General features: G+C 37.5%; 3 protein-coding genes across 3 annotated transcripts; 2 read left to right on the top strand and 1 right to left on the bottom strand.

The window, feature by feature from the left end:
• The first annotated feature begins 1,853 nt into the window (after positions 1–1,853).
• Positions 1,854–3,207, top strand: LOC130417562 (chemokine-like factor). The gene is made up of 4 exons (XM_056743232.1): positions 1,854–1,986; positions 2,316–2,471; positions 2,659–2,754; positions 2,864–3,207. Exons 1-4 carry the CDS (start codon positions 1,882–1,884, stop codon positions 2,975–2,977), a joined length of 471 nt encoding a protein of 156 aa, XP_056599210.1. The 5' UTR covers positions 1,854–1,881; the 3' UTR covers positions 2,978–3,207.
• A 126-nt stretch (positions 3,208–3,333) lies between these two features.
• cmtm3 (CKLF-like MARVEL transmembrane domain containing 3) lies at positions 3,334–7,394 on the top strand. The gene is made up of 5 exons (XM_056743112.1): positions 3,334–3,721; positions 5,185–5,340; positions 5,462–5,557; positions 5,651–5,765; positions 6,507–7,394. Exons 1-5 carry the CDS (start codon positions 3,605–3,607, stop codon positions 6,533–6,535), a joined length of 513 nt encoding a protein of 170 aa, XP_056599090.1. The 5' UTR covers positions 3,334–3,604; the 3' UTR covers positions 6,536–7,394.
• Positions 7,395–7,578: 184 nt separating this feature from the next.
• Positions 7,579–23,115, bottom strand: cmtm4 (CKLF-like MARVEL transmembrane domain containing 4). The gene is made up of 4 exons (XM_056757600.1): positions 22,210–23,115; positions 18,044–18,220; positions 11,147–11,245; positions 7,579–10,340 (listed from the first exon to the last, which is right to left on the bottom strand). Exons 1-4 carry the CDS (start codon positions 22,393–22,395, stop codon positions 10,176–10,178), a joined length of 627 nt encoding a protein of 208 aa, XP_056613578.1. The 5' UTR covers positions 22,396–23,115; the 3' UTR covers positions 7,579–10,175.
• Between the last annotated feature and the right edge of the window lie 275 nt (positions 23,116–23,390).

Raw genomic sequence — 23,390 nt, 5'->3', positions numbered from 1 at the left:
TGAGTAGAACGTGACGTAAGCCGTAAGGGGAAAGGTGGGGCTTGTACAGTCCCAAAAACCAAAGTTACAAGTGCAATTTCAGCCGATAGGTTGGCTGCAGTAAAATGTGTCCAGTTAAAAGTTGTCCTACCACTAAATTTATTTATTTATATTATTATATCGCTTTAATATACATAAAAAGAGACATTGATCAGAATGTTTTGAGTTGAGCTTGGTGGAGACCTGCGGTACAAGAGCAACCAGCCATCTCCATTCTTCCGTTATAGTTGTAAGGATCCAGGAATGTTTCCTCCACTTTGACTGGGATTCACATCTGCTTTTAAAAACACGAATTCATGGTCTATATGTCATGTATGTCATTTTGCCACACTGACCGACACTGAAGTCACCAGACTTCTCTCCAGCCACCCCAACAACTGTCCCCTCGACCCAATCCCCTCCCATCTCTTTCAGGCCATATCCAACACACTCACTACAGCACTCACACACATCATCAACACCTCCCTCCTCACCGGCACATTTCCATCCACATTCAAACAGGCCCAGGTCAAGCCCATACTCAAGAAACCCATATTGGACCTCTCTACTACCGACAGTTACAGACCCTCTCTCCTCCCATTTATTGCGAAAACTCTTGAAAACAATTTTCAATCAGGTGTCTTCCTTCCTATCCCAGAATAAACTACTTGACAACAAGCAGTCCGGCATCAAAACAAACCACTCCAATGATGTTTTTTTAACAAGGTTCGGGAGGAGCACGTGCAAATAATAAACTCGGCTGGCTTTCTATAAACAATCACAGCAATCATACTAACAGCCTATAAGTAGTCAAGCCATCTCACCACCTTTCTCTCTGACGTTTCTCAACATCCCTCCTCCACCCCGACTCCACACCACAAGCCCGATTTAACCTCAGCACCGGGGGTATGATCCAGGTCCGGGAACACATCAAGCACGGGGCCCTCTCCCAAGTCAAGGGATATAGGTGCTACGAGTTCGAGGAGGATTACTGAGCTCTGAGCCCTCGCCCCGGGACAACACGCCAAACACCCATACTATCCGTCCCAGTTCATTAGATGCAAGGCGATCTCGTGAATCACTGTTATGCTGACAATACCCAGATTAACATCTCATTTCAACGATACCACTGTAGCAGCTCGCATCACAGCCTGCCTAGAAGACATCTCAGCTTGGATGAAAGAGCATCACCTCCAGCTGAACCCTGCCAAGACAGAACTACTCGCAACAGGTATTGTTCTAGCTTTTGTGGAAACTAGTAACTTGGCATTAGCACCTATTGTATTATTGCTCCTGCATGACATAAATCTGCTAATCTGATATTTATGCTACTGTAATGAAAGTAAACGTAACTCACTCTATATCTAATAAGGGAAAATGCCTGACTTTATATAATTAACCATTTACATGTTGTAAGTATGTAATGTGAGACTATATAAAAATGGGGACTGGTAAATTACTGTTTTACCATTAATATGTGATAACTCCCTCTTAATTTAATAGAACGTTTGGCATACCAACATGTTGGCACGGTATCTTTAGTGTAATGACGTCATGACCAATTCAGTCATTTATATTTAGATCAGTGACTGCAGTGGACTTTTAAAGAGATCTCTGTCATTTCCTGCTGGCATTAAGAATCGAGCCTGTGACCTTCGGGTTACAAGTACAATACTTAACCATATGTGCCACAACTTCATTTTTTTTGTTGTCATTCTAGTGTTACAGACTGAAACATTTATCCAAGCATAACATTCAAGCTCTTATGGGTGGTTTTCAAAGAGTCATTTCCTGAAACTAAGAGGAAACACTTTGTCAGGAAGTAATGTGCCAAATTTGTCTGAAGCAATGATGTAAGAACAAATGATCGACACAAAAGATATGCACAAAAAAACAATTAAGGACACAATGGAAATTGATTTGGTCTTGCTGAAATCAACAAAAGGTCTATTGAAAATAGCAGAAGCGGTGAGACATTTACAAAAATTTAAGCTGGTTTTAAATTGTATACAATGTCTGCCGTTTGGTAAGAAAAACAATGCCCTGATAAAATTGTTGACTCGGTTAAAAAATCTTGCCTTGTTTTTAGTACTTATGTTTTTATTACATTAGATGTTACTCATTAAACTTTTTTAGAAAAGAAAATAAAAAAAATACAATTTGGGTTTTAAAATATACAATTGTTCCACATACATCTTATAATCTATTTAATAACTACATGTCCATACAGATATTCATTACTAGCTTATGCTACTAAATCAGTCAAACTTATCTTCACTCTTTTATCTCTTGGCCAGGTGTTTGTTTTCGTGGCTCTTTTGTGTTATGCTGTGGCATCTAGGCCTCCCTATATTGCAGCAACGTGCATGGAGTTTTTCATCACACTTGGCTTCCTTCTACTTTACCTACTGAAACTCAACAAGAGGTTTACCTTCATCTTCTGGGCTCTTATTGTGAGGAGAAAAAATATATGTCATCTAATACACCTTCGTTCAATATTCATGATTAATATTAACATTAACATTACAATAAAATTCATCAGATTGTGTTATTGCCCAGAGAGCTTTGCATTGGTAACACTACAGTACTAGTGTAGTACTAATGTGACTTTGATCTGATAATTTACATTTTCTTCCATAGGATGTGTTTAACTCATTTTTTGCTGCAGCATTCATGCTTATTCTCAGCCTTATAGCTGTTTCTACATATAGATTGAAGGGCACTCTGGGTGGAGGGGTAAGACACACACACACACCCCTAGTTTACAAAGAGTTCTGTAATAATGATTATACTATTATGATGCTGCCTGCAACATGTTTTCACAGTTTTTTTTATTGTTTGACAGATTGTGGGTCTTGTGGCTGTGGCCTTGTGGTGTCTGGATGGTTACCTTCTTTTAAAGAAAATCACATTTAACAAGCCGGGAACGAAAACAACAGATCATGTAGAGGGAAATTAATTTAGCAAATGGTCTCATGTTTATCAACAAAATATAATTGCAAATGTTGTAAAAAATGTATTACATGTAATGTTGTTCTTTTTTTTTAATATCTCAACCATATAGTAGTACATGAGCCACCTCAGTATTATCTTAAGCACAGTGTCCTTTTTACATTCATTTGTTTTCCCCTTTGTATAAGATAACTGTTGCTCAGAAATGCATTTATTAAAGTCTTATTATACTCCAAACTGATTTTTCAAGACTGTTGAAGCACGTTAAGCATTTTATAATCAGTAGTCAACTCATATCAAGTTTGGGCTGGTAAAGGGGAGGGCCTGTAACTTCAGGCATAAGGATTCAATTAAAATAGTGTAGTGGAAGCTATTCCGTTTGTTATGTAATATTGTTTGAATATCTGTGCAGTGTCCACTGTATCACCCGCATCATTTATATCTATGCTGTTCGCTTATTAACGCTGTCCAGATTTCGGGAATGCAGATGTTGCTCTTTTGTGCGCTTCGTTTCCGCACTATCATTATTTCCGTTTCCACTCCGAGGCTTTGCGAAGAGTCGTTGTACTAAAAGTGGTGAGCAGGACCCCTCAGTGTGAACCTTGTTTGGGTGTGGAAGTGTTTCTTTGGCGTGATGGGGGACATCGAGGCTCCAGCAAACAACAGATCACAGCAAACTGCTTTTCTCTCTCTATTGCCGAGTAAAGAATTCATATCATCCCGAAAAGGACAACTTTTGATCGGTGAAGTGGTATGCTTTTGTTTTGTATCTTTAAATAAATCGTTGTAAATGATTACGTTGCAACTGCATTGGTTTTATTTGTGGTAGGTGTTTGCAGTTTAAATCAACGTATTGGCAGCTGCATGCAGCTGCGTAAAAAGTGCTGAATAAGTTCTCACATGTCATTCATCACATGTTTCGGTTTGACTTCTTTGTCTTTTCGATATATTTTCACAGACTTTTCTTTGCTAATCAATTGAGTCAATATCTTTTCATGTGTTACAAAGTTACTTTGTTTTGTAAATGTCGAATAACTTTAATGTCTTATGTAGGTCATCATTTTTTTCTCTTTTCATTCAGCTGGAGGGGGAGTTGGCTTTCCTGTTCAATCCACACACGTTTCTACAAACATGTTAAAAATAATCGTGTCTGCTTTGGGAGAGACATCTTCCAGTATGAGCATTATGATCATGATGAATGTTCAGGCTGATCAGACAACATGACTACCAAATTTTTCTATTCTACTTGATATGGTTTCGTGTTACAGCTAATTCCGTTATAATTACTTTGTGTGCATGTGTGGGCAGATGTTGTAAGTCCCATATGATTTCCCAGATGTTGCATTTACATATATGGAGATGTTGCTACTTTCTGCTGAGGCAGAATAATATAATCATTATATTATAATCAGTGTTGGGTAAGTTACTCTGAAAAAGTAATTAATTACTAGTTACTCATTACATATTCAATAGTGTAATTAGATTACTGTCCAAATTACTCTGTCCAAAAAGTATTTAGTTACTCATTACTAATTACTTTCTATATCCTACATCAACCTTGATTAGTTAAGTGATTCAAGGATAGACATGAAATAATATAACAATTAATAATAAATACTATTATTAACTGACCAAAGTCTTGCAAAGGTGATAATTATACATTAAATCACAGATTTTAAAGTAAGACTTTGAATTTTGATGTCAATTACACTATTGCACACGCATACATATACATCAAAAGTAACTGTAATTAAATTACAGAAAACATATGAGTAATCCCTTACTTTACTTTTTCAAGGGAAAAGTAATTAAATTACAGTAACTAATTACTTAGTAACTAATTACACCCAACACTGATTATAATTATCCGAGTATAATATGTTATGTATTGTGTGAGCATTTTGTCTTTGCTATCTGAGACAAGTAAAGTATAGTTTCTCAACATTATAATTTATAAAACCAGAGCGTGGTTAGTATTTATGATGTTATTTATGATATTCTGTATTTTGGCTTCCGTGTGGTTGGAAATCTGTGCAAGCAAAACAATGATTCATTTGAATAAATAGACAGATTTCATCACATAATAAACCACAGCTGGCAGTTTTGAAGATTGGTAAACCAGAATAATCTTCTGTGTCTATCAATTTATCAAAGTTTGTACTAAATAAAATGATAGAAATGAAAGATATATGCTTGTGTTTAATGTGCCCTCAGGTAACGTCGTTCATCAGCTTTGTCTGCTTTGCTGCTTCAACAGCAGCTGCCTTTGTCACAGCTCCCTTCCTCGAATTCTTGGGAGCTCTTTTCCTGCTCTTTGCATATTCCACAAAGTTCAATGAGCGATTTAAAGGCTTTCACTGGCCCCTCATGGTAAGTTCAATGACATACTGTACAAAATATGGACTGTGCACATGACCATTAAGATGCATCACATTATAACATTTGGCTCCTCAAGTTCTTTTAAAATCTCCATGTTTGTTGTTTCATCAAGGACTTCCTGCGCTGTGTCAGTGCCTCAATCATCTTCTTTATCATCTCTATAATAGCTGTGTCAAAGTATCCAGATGGAGTATCCAAGGCTGCTGGGGTCAGTTAACATCAGTCAAATCTGATATCTTCACTATTGATCCCACTGTTCATCTTTAATTCACTCCTTGTTCTGTCTCCTCTTCCCTTTTAGGTCTTTGGCTTCATTGCAACAATAATTTTTGCTCTGGATTTTTATTTCATTTTTAACGAACTGGCGAATTTCCTCAAGGGAGGCGATTCCACCGGGGAACCTCCCAATACACAAGGTATCTCAGGCCATTTATATCTTTACATGAATTTTTGCATGACTTCACATCAGTATGCAGCAGCAAAAAAGATATTGAGCCTATTGGCTGCCCTCACAAAAAATGAGCATATTTCAAGTTCTTTAATTATACTTAAAGGGATACTTCAAACAAAAATGAAATTTCTGTTATCATTTACTCACCTTTGAGTTGTTCCAAATCAGTATAAATGTCTTTGTTCTGATGAACACAGAGAAAGATATTTGGAAGAATGCTTATAACCAGACAGATTTACTCCCCCTATTGACTCCCACAGTAGGAAAAATTACTTATCATTTTTTTGTGCTGTTGAAAACAAAAGAAGACATTTTGAAGAATGTAGGACAGCAAACAGTTCTGGGACACTTTTGACTACCATTGTATTTTTTCCTACTATGGTAGTCATCTGTCTGGTTATATGCATTCTTCCAGATATCTTTCTCTTTGTTCAGAACAAAGTGCTCAGAACAAAGAACTTTATACAGATTTGAAACAATTCGAAGGTGAGTAAATGATGACTTCATTTTCATTTTTGAGAGAAGTATCCCTTTAAGTGGTTCGAATATATTTAAAGTATACTAAAGTATACATATAGCATAATCGCATCCATGTACTAGAAGTAAACTTGAAAGTGTACTATTTCAATACAGCAGATTATTATGAAGGGAAATCCACATGTCTATTCTTTCTCTCCCAGTTAACTGACTCTTTTTTTCCATACAGATGATGATTCAGAGTCTGACTCTGACTGAAGCTGTGACTGTGTGCTTTAAGCTCTGATGTGTGACCACTGATAAATACACAGACTTTTGTGTACATCAATACAATCATGTCATTTGATTTCCCACAGTGAATTATTTCAGTGACTTTGCTTCATATCAGTAAGCCTCGACAAAATGGAAGTATTGTCTCGGATAGCAAAGATAAGTGATGTTGAACCAATGTAAATAACTTATCTTTACTCTCTGGGCTATCATTTATTATATCCAAGTACGCTACTGCCTCTAACAGCTGAAGTGTACTTTAAGTAGTGTTTACATGTGAGCGGTTGTTTCTGGTTGTTTGTTTTTCAAATGCATGAGCCTGTTACTCTGTCTATAGCCTACTTGGGAGGCGTGTGTGTGTTTTTTTAATATCTAGAAATTCTCTCAACATTCTCCCTTTTAAAAGCTATGCATGACCCTGGGAATGAAGCCCTGCCCTTTGGGAACAATTGTTTAATGTTTTGCATAAAAAATTGAAGATGTTTACATCATTTAATAATATAACAGGTGGCTGGCTGGTCACATTCACCTGACTTACACTTTTGTGTAAATTATTTGAATTCCAATGTCTTGCGAAATTATTACAAAAATGGCAGGAATTGTCTCATAGCTCATCTAGCGGTGAAGTATTCTTATCTGTCCACTGCCTTTGTTTTAACCTTATGATGTACAGTACTGTATATGCGTGAGATTCAGCGGGTTTACTATGGTATTCTCAGACATTCTTCATATGCCCACAACAAAGCAACTTTTAGTATGCTTATAAAAGACTGTTTACTTTTGGAATTGTTTTGTAATCATTTACTGTCACATAACCACTTACCAAATAAATATATTTTGTGCACCAGTGACTGTTTGGTTTAAGCTATTAATGATGTAGTGTTTTCTACTGCAGAATGTTAGAATTATATTATGAAACAGATTTTGTTAGTGGGAAAGTATTCTCTGTTTCCTTAAGTGGATCAAACTTTAGCTTGAAGGATTCAGCGAAGTATACCAAAGTGATAAGATTTTCAATTGATTAACATTCATTGATCAATCCAAATCCATTTATTGGAGGACATGATTGCCATCACAAATATTTTCAATCAATTAGAATTTAGTAAGTATATGCACAACTCTATAAATACAAAAATACAAATGTTTATCACATACATGGAGTAAAACATTGCTTATTATTAAAGGAAAAATTTTCAAATATGAAAATAATCATAAGTTTCAATCAGAAAGCTGATACAATCTTTATCAAAATCCTTCAAAATGTCAGTATCGAAAAAATGAGTAATGATTGTAAGCTAAAAATGCGCAGACCAAACCACATGATCAAAATTAGGAATTATTCTGATACTAAAATCCTCAAATGAGAAGTTTAGCATATATTGTCAAAGCACAGTAAAAGCTTTTATACATTATTACAAAGCATAAGCACAAACAGTAGTATTGTTTTCAACATGGGAAAAACAAACAGACTTCAGTACTTTGATGGGTCCTTCATTAAAACATTAATCATTCTTTGATTGTATTTCAAACCTGCTATTAATGTCAACATAAAATCAAGATGATGTTATGACATTGAGATGCATTGTCATCTCAACATCGGTCTCAAACCAATAAGTGCCTCAATTGTAAAACTTCAGAAAGTAAGACTCAAGAGTATGAACATAAACAAATAACATGAGGAACCTTCTTTTACATCAGAAATACTGAAATACTGTACTTCATTTGTTATACATCATTTGTTATACATACTTCATCTGTACTTCATTTCGTTATACATCAGAAATACTGTACTTCATTTGGCCTAGGTAAAAATGTTCTTTGAAAACATTATTAATTCAGTAAAGGAAAATTTTGTTCAGGTGCCAAATGTATAAACATGTATAAACAAAATGCACATATAAGGACTAAATCTATGTTACGTTTTAGTGACGAAGCCCTAGAAGTTTGACAGTTTTGAAGTCAAGCCTTCGATTAAAGCACACTGGAAAAAATATACAGTTTAGCTGATGCTATCATATACCGCATACACAGTACAGTCGTTCCTTAAACCACAGCCTCTTAATGTCAGTAATAAGAATTCATAAAAACATGGAAACCTTCATTAATGTCATATCACACACTCTGATTATGAATATATACACCTTCAAAAACTCTATCCTTAGTTAAACCAATATATACAGAACGCAGTAAAGAAATCCTTACAATCAGCCCCAAAAACAATCACACATTCACACACGTTTTAGTCTCTGCAAAATATCAAATAGATGCAATACCTAAAGATTAGTATCTAAACTTTTTTTAAAGGTTTTAACAAGTCATAAAATACACACCCAGATCCCCCATCACTTGCATTCATCAAAACACACACTGTCATCTGAAAGTTGTTAATGCAGGGTCACATTACTGAGGTGAAATAGGCTATGTTTGGTACAGAAATAGGCTATGTTTGGTACAGAAATAGGCTATGTTTGGTAGAAAAATCGCAGTAAAATAAATACTGGCTTCTAGTGACCTGCTTTGTACAGAGAAAACAGTATTATGCAGATCCATTGTTTTCTGATATGTTTGATAACGGAAGATGACGCAATTTATATTGTTTATATATAACACTTCATTAAGTAAGAAAAGCCAACCCATTCATATTTCACTTCAATCAGATATAACCAATAATCATGAGTTGAAAAAAAATAAATCTGAATCTACATTTGATCTTGCTCTACTAGATTTTCTTTGTCCGAGTACAGTGTTTTTGATCTTTCATATGACACATCAGACACAGCTGTGTTGGGTATCGAGCTAAACAGGAGTGTTTTCGAACTGTGTCTGACAGTCTTTGTCAGGCTTATTGCGGCAGGTATTAAAACCAGCTGGTTCTGGTTTAGACTAGGGGTTGCACAAACTAGTGGACATTAATGCTCGACCCCCAGCCACGCTTCCCACGACCTCACGCTTTAAAATAGTTTTATTTAGTTGTTGTTGCTCTTGTGCAATAGATGAGCAACAGTTTATCTGGATTTTAGATATATATTTAGAGACTACTTTGCATACTTTTGTCCCCCCCGCAGCCCACACACACGAGTGACTTATGCTGGGTTCACACCACACGCGATACCGACTTAGTATGTAATTTACTCACGCTAAACGCTTAATTTGCGTTTGCTGTGAACCCAGCGTTACTGCCCACACCCATCAAATCTTGTTGCAAACATTTCCTAGCTATTAATGACGTCATCGACTAGTCAAAGTTACTTTTAATCATATAATAGTCAACCTCAAAAATTCTAAGTTCGTTCAACCCCTAGTTTAGACATAACATAAGACTTCTGAGCATCCCTGTCTGGACCACTTTGGAGAGAATTTCTGTCAATAACAATCCAGATAATCCCTCAAGGCAAAGCACTTAATTAATGGAAAAAATACTATATTTACATACACAGTCAACTGATGATGGCCTGGGGTTGATCATGAGAAAGACAACGCTAGAGATGTGTTCCACTCTAGGCAAAGTTCATCCATTGTTTCTACTTTATTTCATAATATCCCAGCCATCAGTTTCCCACCATAAGTGAAGGAAAATACCGCATGAAGAATGTAATCCGTGTAGTCTCTGTTGGTCCGCCAGTGGCTTTTACTGTAGCTCCGGCCGTGACTCCACCTCTCCCCGTGAGGCGGTCCGGGCACGTATGTACTCGCTGGTCTGCAGTGGTCCATCACGTGAGTCCCCGAGACGCCACCTCCGAACGGCCAAATACGTATTCAGACCATAAACTCCCATCACCAGAAAGCCAAAGATCTGTAAATGCAACACACATTCACTCACACTCAGGAGGAGGGAAAGGTTTACAACTATAAATGTTACGTGATTGCTATATATATCATTAAACTTACTATTTTAAAATAATCTGACATGTTTTATGTTAAATGAGCCAACATGGCTGATAATGCTCTTCCTCTAACAGCCAACCCATGAGGGAGAAAAAGGAATTTTGCAGTGCTCTGTGGTTCAGAGGTTCAAATCCTAGGGTGTTATAAGTATTTTCCTGCTGTGAACATCTGTATCATAAAACACACAGCACAAATCCCCAGCGTTTCCCAGTTCTTTAGGTCAAGATTTGGGCAAGAAAATCGGTTTAAGGAATATATTCTGCCCTATGTTTCTTTTTGCTGAGGCACATTTAATGGAAAGGTGTGTGGGAGTGAAATGATGGCTTCAGTTGTAACATTCTGTAATGATGAGCAATGCGTAAAAGCACTGACACACAATCCTGAGGCGCAGAAAAAATAATAATAATAGAAACAAATCTATGTGAATTTACACAGCATAATGACTAAAATGAACATATGGTTCAAAGTTATTTTAACCACTTTTATTCTTGATAGAACTGACTAACAATAATGTAAAAACCAGTCTATGTACGGGGAACAGGAGATGCATTTACAATTTCAGTCAGAAGAGGGCAGCAGAACCCCGGAAGGATAAGGATTCCAGAGATGATGCAAATGAAACCCCAGCCACAGAATAAAGAGCTGAATTTTAGACAAAGATCTGAACTTTAGACAGTATTCGTGAAGTAAAGAGCTATATAAGATGATAGGTACCACAGCTGCAATCTCTGCTCCAGTTTTATGGTTGAGAGCTGCCAAAACCACTGAAGCCAGAAAGAAGAACAAGGTGCTGGTGGCAGTGTTGATCAGATCCTGCAAGAGAGAAAAAGAGAGATTAATGGACTTTACTCTACAGTGTTAACATATTGGTAACAATGTTACATATAAGCACTTCAAGGTGTGCATTTTAGTTTGTGTGTATTCTGGAAATGAAACCCATGACCTTAGCATTATCACAATTTCTTAAGACTCACATGAACTGCTGATCTGTTCAAATGTACAAGAAGCATAGGCCATGTGCATATATGAATGCTGTATTTTGTTTATACTACTACTTGTATTGAGCTACTACTTTGAAACAACAAGTTTTCCCAGGAGTGTTTTATTCAAATTACCCCTCGCAACTATTAAAGAGAGACAGTCTGGTGTCAAAATATGTAAAAGAGTAGGATATTTTCATTTCTGTTATTTGTTGAATATTACATAAAGCTTACACCATAAATGCGCATCAATAAAGTAATTGACATTAACAATAGTTTGTTCTGTTTAGATTAAAGTGTGGTTGTCAATCCTGTGTGTACAGAATAATGTGTCTAGATACATTTCTAAAGGGTGTTTCTTCTGACTATGAGAATGTATTGGACTGACCAAAGCAAAAAAAACCTTCAAATTTAAGGTGTGGTCATGCTGTCATTGTGCTGAGTGCAGTAATGCACTTTTACAGGCAGGGGGAAGCCAAATTCACCAACAAAGTACCAAAAATTTTTGGATAGTTCACCCCGATGTGGCTTAAATAACACTTCTTTTTGTCAAATAAAACACAAAACATATAATGTATACAATTAAGAGATAAAGTTTACAACTCTAGTTGTCATGAAGAACACCTGTAAATACTTTGCTAGGGCATCTGTGTGAACTTGAGGGAAACCGACTACAAAATGGTTTTCATATGTCACTTAATTTAATCCAGTGTAAATGATATTGTTACATCACTAAAGGTGAAGTTAATTTCCTTCCCTTATTGGAAAAGCACTGTTTGTGTGTATAATAAATGTGCAAATACCCAAAAATATCTAAATTAATCTGTGGAGTACAAAGAATCATGTGCCAATTTTATTAATGAAATACGTTTCTTTTTTAAATTAGGAATCAATCATTTTAGACCTGTAGTGTTCTATGCGTGTATCCAATTACTTAACCTTTCTTTGGAAACTATAACAGAATCATAAAGTAATTTATTTATTTATACAAACAAACCTTAGGCAAAGGGTTGCACGTTGTTAAAGTTACTCAAAACTCTTTGCCATTTAAATTTAATGCTTTTGTACTCTCCCCTCTATAAATCTCCCCACCACATTGACATCTTCACACAGAGTTTTTAGTTTTAATGGTTCCTCAAATAAGGGTCACAGTTTTCAGTAGGCAGTTGGCCAATGCTGTCACATGGTTAAAGCCTCCTCTGACCACTCCTCCAGCCATCCTTAATGCTTTTGAGTCTGGTATAGATGTGTGTTTTGTCTGAGCCGTCACACTGTGGGGGGTGAAATGTAACAAGCGGTTCAAAGCATGCTGCAAGCCTCACTAGCTGCCTGGCACCTCAAATTTCACATCATAGGCCAACACAGCATGAACTGCTGGCTTTGATGTTTCCATGAATGCAGACTTCTTTCTCTTCTCGGTTCTAGGCAATGTGAAGTAGGGTAGACCAGCACTGGTTTCTAGGCAACATACATATACAAATTGACAGAGTTGTCAAAGAAGACGCAATAATTTAATTCTGCCTGTAGTGATGGAGAGCAAATTTTTTAAAGCGAGAGGCCCGAATTTTGGCCTCTTTGTTGCCATTTCAGTTAGAGACACAAAATTGCAGTTATATGCCTAGTGATTTTCTATACGTGGGTTTTGCTTTGTCACTGCTGCACTGCGCGGATGAATCCAAGCTCTTTGATAACTGACTGCTGTTTAATGCCATCGACACAATCGTGATAAACTAGCAGGTTCCTTGCCTTTGTGCTTACAGACATGATGTCACGATGCAAAGAGATACTCCCCCAAATGCTAATTTCCTGCATGGGGCAACCGGACAGCGCAAATTATAAAGATATATTAGAAGACCGATTGTGACAATCGTTTTGAACACTGATCTGTCAATGTATTTACTCAATAATTGATTTCTAATTAAATCAACCCCAAAATTATCGTGGATCGTAGCTTTAAGTCATATACAGTATGTCTGAAAAAAAATCCATTAACAGGTGAATTACATTTGTATGCAGTTAAAATGATTACGGAAAAAATTAAGGATGTCATATCCAGAATAAAAGTTTGTGTTTACATACCCTGCTTAGGAGGACCTTGAACCAGCACATGACCAGCACATGACCAGCACAAACCAGCTACCATGCTTCAAAACCTACCTAACCAGCATATGCTATTTTTTTCAACAGGGACACTGCACTATAAATATTAATTTTGTGTTTATAAAAACCAGACACATACATGTCCTTATGTTTCGGAAATACTTACAGGTGTTTATTTATATTTACCAATAATTAACATTTTATTTAAATGTTATATATTTTGAAATATTTGCATGTATGTGTGTGTGTTAATAAATACAAAATGTAATGCACAGTAGACGGACATATTCTTTTATTCTGTATGTAATTAATCACGATTAATCATTTGAAATTGTAAAAATATTACAGTTTTGTAGAAACTTTCATAAGCTATGTGACAAGAACTAAACAAAAACATTAAAGTCCTCTTACATTGCATGTGCTTGTGGGTACTGAGGCATTTTTACTCTTCTGATTAACGATAGAAACGCACTTATGTGATGAAACTAATAGCCACTTAATACAGTAAAACCATGTCTCCCAAACTACTCAAAATTAAAGTCTGCTTTAACATAAAAACGCACGCAAAGAGCAGATTCTACTGCATGAAACTAGGTGTTTTGTTCTTGGTGCAGCCAATAAGCACTTTAGCGTGACTTAAGCATGGCCACTCATGTGACGGAATACATGAGGGCGATTGACCACGCTGTTTCACATGATACTCCCTCCCTCTCTCATCCACACAAACTTAAGCAAAACCATGCCCATCTCAAACACAGTACAGCGCAACATATGCCAAACCAGAATATGATCTCAATCATTGAAAGATATGCCAAACCTGCCTTTGCTCTCACACATACTTCAACAGATGGCTGAAATGCACACCAAACCAAACTGAAACACACTTAATGTTAAAAGCTGCTGACCAGCTTAAAATATTCTATGATATGAAAAAACTTTTATATTGAGGCAAGGTACAAAGTCTGCATAATTATTTAGTGATGAATATAAATCAAATAGCAGAATGAGCATGATTCATTAAGATTACAAAAACACAATGACTAAGCGTTTAATATAGGTAATAAGAAGTCATGAGTGTTCTTAAATGTGTGTGTGTGAGTGTGTTTTGGCTGTCTGTATAAAAAGCATGCTGGGCTCAAGGGGTGTAAACCTGGGAATTGTAATATTCACTGCTGGTTCAGTCTTAGTCACTGTGGCCCTCCAAACTGTTAACAAAGATCAGATCTACAACAACATGCATGTGTTTATGCACATGTGGTGCATTCGAGGAGATAATATGAAAAGTGTTTATATGCATGCATGTGTAAGAGCCAGGGATAGAAAGACAGGGGAGAGAAGAGAAATAGGCGGAGTCTTGCTTCTGTGCCAAGTATTCTCAGTGGTGCATTTATGGTTACATAGTGCGTAAGGCAAGAGGAGGCATATAGATCTTGGAAATGTGAAAAAAAGTAATAATAAACTAATTTCAATCCAAGATGCTGGGGAAAAATGATTCCTGGATGTTCAGCTATATCTCTTTATCCGCCTGGGTGGTTAGATTTCAGCATTTAACAAAGTTGCTTAGTTTCTTTTCCAGCGCAGTTTTATGTGCTTGGCCTCACTGATATGGTGTGTAAAAAATGTGAAACAAGGAAAAACAGGTTGATTTAGTTTCACTAAAGCAAGAACTCAAAGTACAGTGTATTTCATGTGTGATACAATTCTAAATTGAGGAAAAAAACCCATAGGGTCGTTTCCTTCAGAACATAATTATAAATAACCATTTCAATTTAAAAATTGCTCAGCTTTTATAAAACTATGCATTTGTTCTACCAGTTTTTATGTTTACCTTTCAATATTTCCCACACAGTGTTACCTATCTCATACAGTAAATGGTCTCTGGCTCATGTTTAAAAGGACCGTTCACCCAGAAATCAAAATGCTGTCTACATTTACTCACCCTCAATTTTTCTTACTAAAGCAGTCAATGGCGGCCACAGGCCACCAGCATATTTAATATGCATGTTCAACATCCAATGTGTATATCTTGTGTATATTGTGTATAAACTGTCCATGTGTGTATAATGTATATTGTTTTGTACAGTCAGTCTATTTATACTTGCACTGTTTGTCTGCACTACATACTGTCATTTAAATCTGTAAAGTCATACAGTTGCTTGTCATACAGTTGTTTGTCAAACTGGATTCTACTTTGTATGGAGTATGCACCCAAAACTTTCCCTCACCATACGTGGTGATGTGACAATAACACTGAGTTGAACGGTTTGCTACAAGGATGATTCCAAATATCTTTCTCTGTGTTCATCAGAACAAATACATTTATACAGATTTGGAACAACTTGATGGTGAGAAAATGATTTTTGGGTGAACTGTTCCTTTAATAAAACATGAAGAAATAATTTCACTTCCCAGCTTTACAAGTTTCAGAATAGTTATATCACTACATAATACAATATAAAACCAAGCAGCATTCCCAAAACTTAAGTGAAATCTCTGCTTATCGATTTCTTGTTGTTTTTTATTACATTCTGCATGGTTTTCTGTGTATGTATGTGTGTGTGGTTACACAGACATTGTTCAGTTGCAGATGTTTCTGAATGGGTACAATGGTGCCAGCGTACCACCGCAAGCTGAATGTAGTCATTCTACTGACCTATCACTTTCAATAATGTAATTCGCCGTGCCAGACCCCCATGAGCCTGGCGCAGAAACTATCAAACCATTCTGTGGTAATAGGACGCTACACAAAGAAGGACCCTCTGGAACAAACTACTAATGACACACAGGTTCAAAAATACCAGCTAGATTAGTGCATTTACTCTAAACTTCATCTATTTAAAAAACTAAAGAAGACGAGCAAAATTCAGGGAGAACTTCATCTCAGAGCCCAAAATCAGAAAACACTCTTCTGGAACAGAGGCTATAATTACATGACCATACACACAGTGTAATTTCAGCACTAAAAAATACAGTTCCCTTTTAGCACCATGTTATGTGAAAGTTCCTAAAGTACAGCAGTGGTGAAGTTAGCAAAGCCAAAGATATAAACATAACAAGCAGGAGAAGAGAACCAGGCTGTTACAGGATCCCCATCCCAAAGCATCCATTCCAGAACAAATGAGAAGTCTGGGGCTCGTGGGGTCTGTCTGGCAGGAGATGGTGCTGAGTCCAAAACCTCAGCCCCACCACAGCAGAAATGATACTGAAGATCATAGTTTTTCTAATGAAGCATGGCAACACTGTAAAAACCCCAAACCTTCAGTGTTCACAGTATCCACATGGATAAACATTACACATGCATGACCAACACATGTTGACCATCCACGAAATCTTTGACCCCATCCTTACAGTACATTCAAACATTTATCACAGACTAGCAAGTTGCTGGGCATTTCACAACCTTACTCTTTGCCAAGTATGTGCACAGCTCCAAAAGTAATGACTTTTTCATCATAAGCTCTGAAATAGATCCACAACACTGAGGTCAAATTATGCTGAGCTTTGTGTGTGAACAGGCAGGGAGACAAAGGGAATCGTGCCTTATTAATCTTTCAGTGATTCAGTAAATTCATCCCACAAGAGTGACATTTCATGTTTGCTAAAAGTGGGTTTTAACGAGAGCCGTGAGCCGCAAGCTCCCATTCTGAGGGACACGAAGCCTGTGTACATGGCCTCCACCTCAGCCGTGTTAAACACAGAGACTGGCTTATTTTTCAGAAATTGGTATGTCTTGGCAATGGTAAGCCTCTTTCATTTTGTAGGCAGCTGACAGGACACGAGTGCAAATAAGTTCTGCTTTATCGTGGTCAATCATCAATACCCCTTCTTAAATCATTATGCGATAAAAAACGGATTAGAGGAAAAAAGATACAACGTCAAAATGTTTCCATAGCAAAAAAGAAATTCACATTTAGATGGATATGAAATATTCTTAGGAGAGCAAGAGCTTGGCCAATAGTGAAGGGTTATTATTTACTCCCATCATTCCTAGACTGTATGTTTTTTTCTGTCCAGATTGAGTCGGAATTAAATCAGTTTCACAAACAAATCATTTTGGTAAATGAATTCTGTGAATCATTGAGTTGACAGACAGTCAAGCTTAACAGCCTTTTTTCACTGGAAATTGTACAGAACATCTACAGAGCTTTTTATTTAAAGTGCTGATGTCAAAGGGATAGTTCACCCCCCACATTTTTTTTCGTCATTTACTCACACAGCTTCGTCATTTACTTCAAAACAGCATGACTTTTGTTCTTTTGCTGAAAACCAAAGAAAATATTTGAAGAATGTTAACAATGAAGGTACCCATTGACTTTGGTTTTGGGTCCGTACAATAGATGTGAATGGGTACCGCCGTTGTTTGGTTACAGTCATTCTTCTAAACATCTTTTTTTTTTTGTCAGCAGAAGAAAGAGACTCATACAAGTTTAAATGACACAAGGGTGAGTAAATCATGACATCAATTTCTATTTTGGAAATTTTTGGAAACAAACTTCTTAAAAACATTGTGGCTGCTGTAATAAAAACATACCGTCAGACTCCAGTTGACATGTGGCACTTTGATGTGCAGATTTAGGCTGAATATGAGGAGCAAGACGCCTGTGAGAACGGAGGCACTGCAGCTAACAAACTCGAAGAGGTATACGCCGGCACAGGGCGAGCACATCATAATGGTCTCGATGCAGATGAAGGAGATAAGAGCCAAGACCTACAACAGCAAGAAGAAAATTCAATATTTTAAAACAAACTTAGCATAATAGATCAAAACTCTGTCCAAGAAATAAACAACATGTATTATTTTAATAAAACTGAAAATTAGAGGCAGTCAAAAACTCTATCTCACATGTTTTAGCCTATAAATAAATCTACATTTAGATTAGGTTACTTTGTAATGCATTTTCCACATGGTCGTAATAGAGCCTCAAGAAGTATGTTGAACCCTGCTGAAATCGTAGAGGGTTCACCAACGTTTTCCCGCCACATTCATCAGCAGACCACAGCATGGGAAGAATTTTGAGGTTGATGTGCTATTTAGGTGTTCTGCCATTAAGCCTCTACAGCACAAAACCTCAGACAGATTACAGGTTGGCCCGCTCCAAACAAAGAAGAGACAGAGCCGCTGCCACAAAGCATTCCAACATCCGGACAGGGCCATTTCCAGCTGGACCAGTCCGGATGCTGTCATACAGGAGACGCTAACTAAAGTGTTCTACACATCTAGGAATCAAAGTAAACTCCGGAACCCTCTAAATTAAAGATTTCTGTGAAACAATCCCTTGAAATTACAATGACATTCGGCCAACAAATTCAGAACATCATGAGGCTAAGTAATAAAAGCAAAGCCGGATCATCCATCGTTTGTTAGGGTTGACTTGTGGATCTCTAAATCCTCCCCTTGCTTAACTTTCCCTCTGGGAAGTTCTCACATCAACAAAAGATGTTTGACGTGCCCTGACCCAAAAAGTGCACTTTAAAGGGAAAGTTCAGACAAAAATAACAATTATTTTACAATTTATTCCAAACTCGTCTAATTCCAAACTTCTGCAAAACCATAATTCTCAAAATATCTTCTTTTGTGTTTCACAGAAGAATCCTATATAGGTTTGGAATGACGCGATGGTAAGAATAAACTCTCCCTATTCTTCAGAAACATTTACTCTGTAACTTTTAATCAAAGTAACTGAGTGCAGCAGTGACACATCAGAGGAGACCTGGCCCTCCTGGCTGAGACTGGCTTCTTCCAAGGTTTGTTTCTCTCCATTTATTTATCATTGGAGTTTGGGTTCCTCGCCACAGGGCATTGTTGGCTGGCTTGCTCACCGGGAGACTGCATTTATTAGATATTATTTACTAGAATGATCTTGCTTGTTCTATAAATACCATGCACGGTGATGTGTTTTACATTTTCTGTTTTTCTGCTGTAGAGCTGCTTTGGAACAATCCACATTGTGAAAAGTGCTATATAAATAAAATTGAATTGATGGTGAATAAATGCTGACAGAATGTTAATTTTGGAGTGTGGCCTTGCCTTATGCAAGTCTGTGATGTCTGTCAAAACCAAGGGTTGCTTTCTCTGCATAACTCTATAAGATCATTGCAGGCTTGTCATAAGTGTATATCGAGATGTGCTCTTGATAAATGTAGCACAGCACACAGACACTAGGTGTCCGACGCAAAGAAGTGTCAGCCCATGCCTCAGTTTATTCATTGTAGATATGAGGAAATAAGCCAGTTTCTTGTTGTAATGTCCATATGGAGGGTATACCAGAGTTTGTACACCCGCCATCTGTTGAGCCCCAAAAAATGAATGGCTGGAGTCTTGGTCTGACAGCTTGCATTGTGCTCCAAGTGCTCCTCCTTGAACAGAATTTAGCCTGACAGTTTTTCCCTCACCCGAAGGGAGTTTCTCTGGTGTTCTTGCACAAAACTGAACAGCAATTTCAACGTCTTTTAACCTTGGAGATGTTTGCAGACAAGTACTTTGCACATTACATAAGTTCCGTGAAAGTGGCTGGAGAATATATTTACAGACATGCAAATGGCATCTGGCAAGTCCATCAAACTCCCTTCCTCTTTCAATAATATTTAACTTTCCCTTATCAAAACACACCTTGAAAACCTCTACCCTTCAAGGTGAATGGTCACATTTATGTTATACTTCCATAACAGTCTTAACGAAGATGTTAAAGTGTAGCAGTCTGATGGCCATATTCTCAGAACTAAAATTGAAAACATTCCTTCTGGTCAAACTGCTTATGCAAAAGAAGTCATATAAAAACAAAGACGCATGTCATGAACATAAACAAAGGATGTTTATGTATTACAACAGCGTCTCCAAGCCAATAACATTTTAAGGTGTTCAAATCCATTAACCACTTATCGATAAGTAGATGTTTTGCAAGAAAACTACATGTGCAGATATTCACAAAGATGAAATAGTCAAAAAGGTTCCTCCTTATTCCAAAGGGGCCTCAGGTAAATCATTGGCTAGTTCATGGAGAAATGCTGATGTTGAATACCCGTAGAAAGCTGACAGCAATAACCATGCAGCCATATGAAAGGTCCTGAGCTTCAGATTGATTTGTTCTATTTCCTTTATAACGCTGCAAATAAAAAGCACTCAACTGGTTTGCAGGACAGAATGATGACATAACCTGTGCACAGTACCCAGATGAGTCAGAAAATGGTAACGTGAGCAAATATCTAATTGACGCCCTTGACCAAAATCTCATCAGCTTATGTCCTATCGGTTATGTATTACATATCTGTCAAACTTTGATGAGGTACGGAATGATTATTATCATTTTATGGCCGTAGCTTTAAGCACCCCGAGGGATATCAATGGAATGTTTCAATTCAAAAGTTATGTGGGAACTTTCTGAATCATATCCTGTCTTGTTTTAGTTCAAACGTTTATCGTATCCTTTTTTACAATTTATTATTCATTGCCTCTTACTATTGACCTTCATTCAGGCCACAATTGTGCCCTCCACACAAGGTAAGGAGCTGTGTGACCTTCATTCAACACAATGTAAAGTAAACATCTAAAGTACATGACAACTATAGGTGTCCTGTCCTTACCTTCCATTTCCACCTCTGATGAGATTCTGATGGATATTGGCATGAGCTGATATGTGACCAGTTTCATTGTTATTTTATAACTGATATTAAAGTTTTACGGGCTGCTCATGGATCGACAAAGGATCAGCATTACTATCCATACCTGCGTGTAACATGACTCTCTATGCAGCTGCTATGATAACATGAAACTGCAGATAACAAGACATAAAGAATATAATATTGACACAGCCACAGACAGACACATATGCAGCAACTGTTAAACTATTGTATGTGTGCTCCCAAGCTATATCATAAAGACGAATACAGATTCATGATGATGCAATCTTTAGGCAGTATCTTCTGTACTTTGCACACAGGTTTTCTTTTGGCAGTGAGCACAAACCCTTGTATTCCCTAACAACTTCCTGAGTTTAACTTCTTTTCCCCCCACCATGCATGCAGTTTCTTAACAGTGCATCACCACGAAGGCCCAGCTTGAGATTCTTCTGCTGAGCAAGCAGATCACAAAAAGCCATCATTTTTTTCTTCCTACACCACTTTAGACATCTGCTTGAAACTCCTGGTGTGAGTGTTTGCACTTACATGCACATTGACATAGAATGCATGTATAAATTTGGCAGATGCTTTTATTCAATGGTTTTTTGGGTGTATGTTCCCTGGGATCAAACTCGTTTGAGCTACAGGAACAGTGCAGATACCGAGTTTGATCAGACCATCCCTTTAAAGTGTATTCAGCAAGAATGCAGACGACATTCCCTCTGTCAGTGATGCATTCCAGAGATTTTGACGCCCATTGGCATGCACTCAGCATGGAGTGGTTTGAGTTCAAATCCAAAGAAACTGTACCCTGTTCATCACACTAATCCACTTTAACATGATGTATAATCTGTGTGTACGATCCTCCCAAATGAAAAAAAGAAAAAAACATATAGCTACCGTTTAGTTATGAAGACATCTGCATTTAATTTTGTCGTCCAGCTCAGTGGGACCCAATAAGGACTTAAAATCTTACTGTTGCCAGTACACCATGCTTGACTACAGTATGCATACTGTAAAACTTTCTTGGTTCATAACGTGGATCGTGAATGCAAAAACGCAACGTCTGTTTTAACTTACCACTTCGATTACTTTCAAAATACCAAAATGGGATTTGAGATACTCCAGGTCACACCTGATGCCCCTGAACACGTTTCTGGAGTGCACGGGCTCGGTGGTCGGCTGATACGGGCTATTGGCTCCTGAAATCATGGAAGTGTTGGAGGCCTCGCCATCAAACCCCTCAGCGTCCTCGTTATTCCTCATGCTGAACTCCAACTATTATAGACACGTCCCACTCAGATACGAGATCGGATTTTGGAGGACAATTTACAAGGATCCGCTGGTTGTCTAACTTCTGATTACAGCCGGGCAGAATTCCCAAGTCACAATGTTTTAACAAAGAACAAGTCTCGATACAAAACGACCACCGTCAATACCGCAATGAACTCCTGCGGTGAGTATGACCTAAAATCCCGGCTTCATCCACATCTCCATGATCTCAAACCCGACTCTGTATTCGGATCCTGTTATGACCAGAGCCGAACGAACCCGAATGATCGCGACTTTTCTCATGGCATTGTCAATATTTCACAGTTTTCGGACGGGGATGCGAGTCTCCGCCCTCCCAACTACATTCCTGCGATGAAAGAGGATTTCATATAAATTCGCTCAGATTGGTGTCGGAGTAATAAAGGCACAAAAACAATCGTCCACGAAGTCTGGCGCTAATCCTCTAGTATGCATGCGAAGATTACGATAGGTTATGACTGAAGTGCGAGGCGAGAAACGGTAGTTCGCGTGGAGGTATCTTAACCTAGTGTGCAACCTACCTAGACGGGAATGTAAGTGTCTTCTAACTCACAAACGCAAATGTAAAGGCCAAAATATCTAGGTAGGGATCTCGCAAGGTTATGGTCAGCTTCTGTGTCCGCGCGCTTGTGTCGCAGGTTTGTCTCGCCTGTGACGAACTACGCAGGTTTGCTCGGGTTTGAGTCTTGACGTTCCTTACATGCAAACTTGAATTGGATCAAAACAATGTTTGAATCAACTTCTTGTGGCACTGTGATGTATTTTTAATATACATTTTATTTATTTGTAAACGAAGCTGTTTCAAATAAATGTAAATATACTTACATTTAATTGTCTTGTTAAAGGTTGTATTTCCACATGTGTATTATGAGCATTCAATTAGAATTTATATATCTACGTTTTCAAAATGTGTCATTTTCAATAACTAAAGATGATTCTAGGAAAGCAGC

Source organism: Triplophysa dalaica, chromosome 1, assembly GCF_015846415.1.
Source record: "Triplophysa dalaica isolate WHDGS20190420 chromosome 1, ASM1584641v1, whole genome shotgun sequence".
In the NCBI taxonomy this organism is placed as follows: Eukaryota; Metazoa; Chordata; class Actinopteri; order Cypriniformes; family Nemacheilidae; genus Triplophysa; species Triplophysa dalaica.
This window is presented reverse-complemented; position numbering and strand designations above follow the sequence as displayed.

Excerpts from the sequence above, each read along its gene's own strand:
- LOC130417562 (XM_056743232.1), top strand. The coding sequence starts at position 1,882 with ATGATCGACACAAAAGATATGCACAAAAAAACAATTAAGGACACAATG. Across the intron at positions 1,987-2,315 it reads TATTGAAAATAGCAGAAGCG|GTGTTTGTTTTCGTGGCTCT; the intron begins GTGAGACATTTA and ends TCTCTTGGCCAG. Across the intron at positions 2,755-2,863 it reads AGGGCACTCTGGGTGGAGGG|ATTGTGGGTCTTGTGGCTGT; the intron begins GTAAGACACACA and ends ATTGTTTGACAG.
- cmtm3 (XM_056743112.1), top strand. The coding sequence starts at position 3,605 with ATGGGGGACATCGAGGCTCCAGCAAACAACAGATCACAGCAAACTGCT. Across the intron at positions 5,341-5,461 it reads GCTTTCACTGGCCCCTCATG|GACTTCCTGCGCTGTGTCAG; the intron begins GTAAGTTCAATG and ends TGTTTCATCAAG. Across the intron at positions 5,766-6,506 it reads GGAACCTCCCAATACACAAG|ATGATGATTCAGAGTCTGAC; the intron begins GTATCTCAGGCC and ends TTTTCCATACAG.
- cmtm4 (XM_056757600.1), bottom strand. The coding sequence starts at position 22,395 with ATGAGGAATAACGAGGACGCTGAGGGGTTTGATGGCGAGGCCTCCAAC. Across the intron at positions 18,221-22,209 it reads TTTTGAAAGTAATCGAAGTG|GTCTTGGCTCTTATCTCCTT; the intron begins GTAAGTTAAAAC and ends TTGCTGTTGTAG. Across the intron at positions 11,246-18,043 it reads ATGTCAACTGGAGTCTGACG|GATCTGATCAACACTGCCAC; the intron begins GTATGTTTTTAT and ends TCTCTCTTGCAG.